General features: G+C 42.1%; 1 protein-coding gene across 1 annotated transcript in view; it reads right to left on the minus strand.

Moving 5' to 3' along the window:
• The window catches only part of LOC119591373 (sodium-dependent proline transporter-like), a gene marked incomplete at its 5' end in the record, with an annotated part of 34,585 nt that extends 33,655 nt beyond the window's left edge, over window positions 1-930 (minus strand). The window contains 2 exon segments of the mRNA XM_037940115.1: window positions 575-703; window positions 827-930. Of these exon segments, the coding sequence (XP_037796043.1) occupies window positions 575-703; window positions 827-930 (233 nt within the window).
• Between the last annotated feature and the right edge of the window lie 192 nt (window positions 931-1,122).

Below are 1,122 nucleotides of genomic sequence, written 5' to 3' on the forward strand. Positions count from 1 at the left end.
AGCAAAAGCATGCTTCAGTCTCACCCCCATTTAAATGCTTATCAAGGAAAAAACCTCATACCGGGGGAGGGGAGATGACTATGCTACCCCTGGGGGTTAGTAATGGTAAAAAGTACCGCTCAATCAGTATAGGTGTCCCAGCCCACTTGTTTGGCCCTCCCATTTCCCCCCCACCTCTAAGAGGGACCCACCTCGACTCCAAACCGCTTCAGTTCCCCGAAAAAAAGGGGGTAATCGATCACCTCCCGCAAAACGGAATTCCAAGTTCTGTAAAACCTCCTGGGGTTTTACCTCGGGAGCAACCCCGGGGTTTGGATCCCCACCTCGCCACCCTTGCCGACGTGCCCCTTTGAAAGGGGGTGCAGGCTGGGGGGCCCCAAGTCTGCCTGCAGGTTCTTTGTAGGTTTTGTTCTCATAAAGTATTGCATTTTATGCAATATCTTACTGTTCATAACAATATTTCTAGAAAAATAACAAGTTTTACATACCTTTCATTCCTATTTAATAATCAATACATTTTACATCTTCTGCTTCTCCTACAACCTCTAGAAAATCAACAGGCAAATCAACATACCTGATGACTTCCAGAGCTTGCCCTGGCTCTAGCCCTCGGTCATCAGCTAGCAGAGTGAGCTGGATCACTGTCACAGCTGATACCAGAGCTGTTACCACTGCCAACAATATCACCAATCCCCATAAGTGCCTAAGAGAGAATAAAAGCACTGAAATGTTACATGAAACATGGAAAAAAGTAAATAAATTCAGTTTCATTCCTGAATAATAACTTTCTTCCAGGTACTTCCTTTTGATATAATCATCCTCTTACCGTCTCAAAGTAAACCGGAAAGCGCCTCTGGCTGAGAAGTTCATGAGCAAACCAATGCCCAGGCCAAGAGAGAGCAAAACATGTGCTAATGCAGCACACCAAACCTGTAAAATACATTTACTTTAACTGCACTTTACAAAAAATTTTCTTTTCCCTTTCAGATTTCTTTTTTTTTTTTCAAATTATAGTGGTAATCACCCCTCTTTCGTTTTTTTCTTCAATTTTCCCCAAAAAAAAATTTTTTTTATTCTCCTATGGTTTTTAAAAGGGGGAATTTTTTTTTCCTTTAATTTCGG

Source organism: Penaeus monodon, chromosome 28 (assembly GCF_015228065.2).
Source record: "Penaeus monodon isolate SGIC_2016 chromosome 28, NSTDA_Pmon_1, whole genome shotgun sequence".
NCBI lineage: Eukaryota > Metazoa > Arthropoda > Malacostraca > Decapoda > Penaeidae > Penaeus > Penaeus monodon.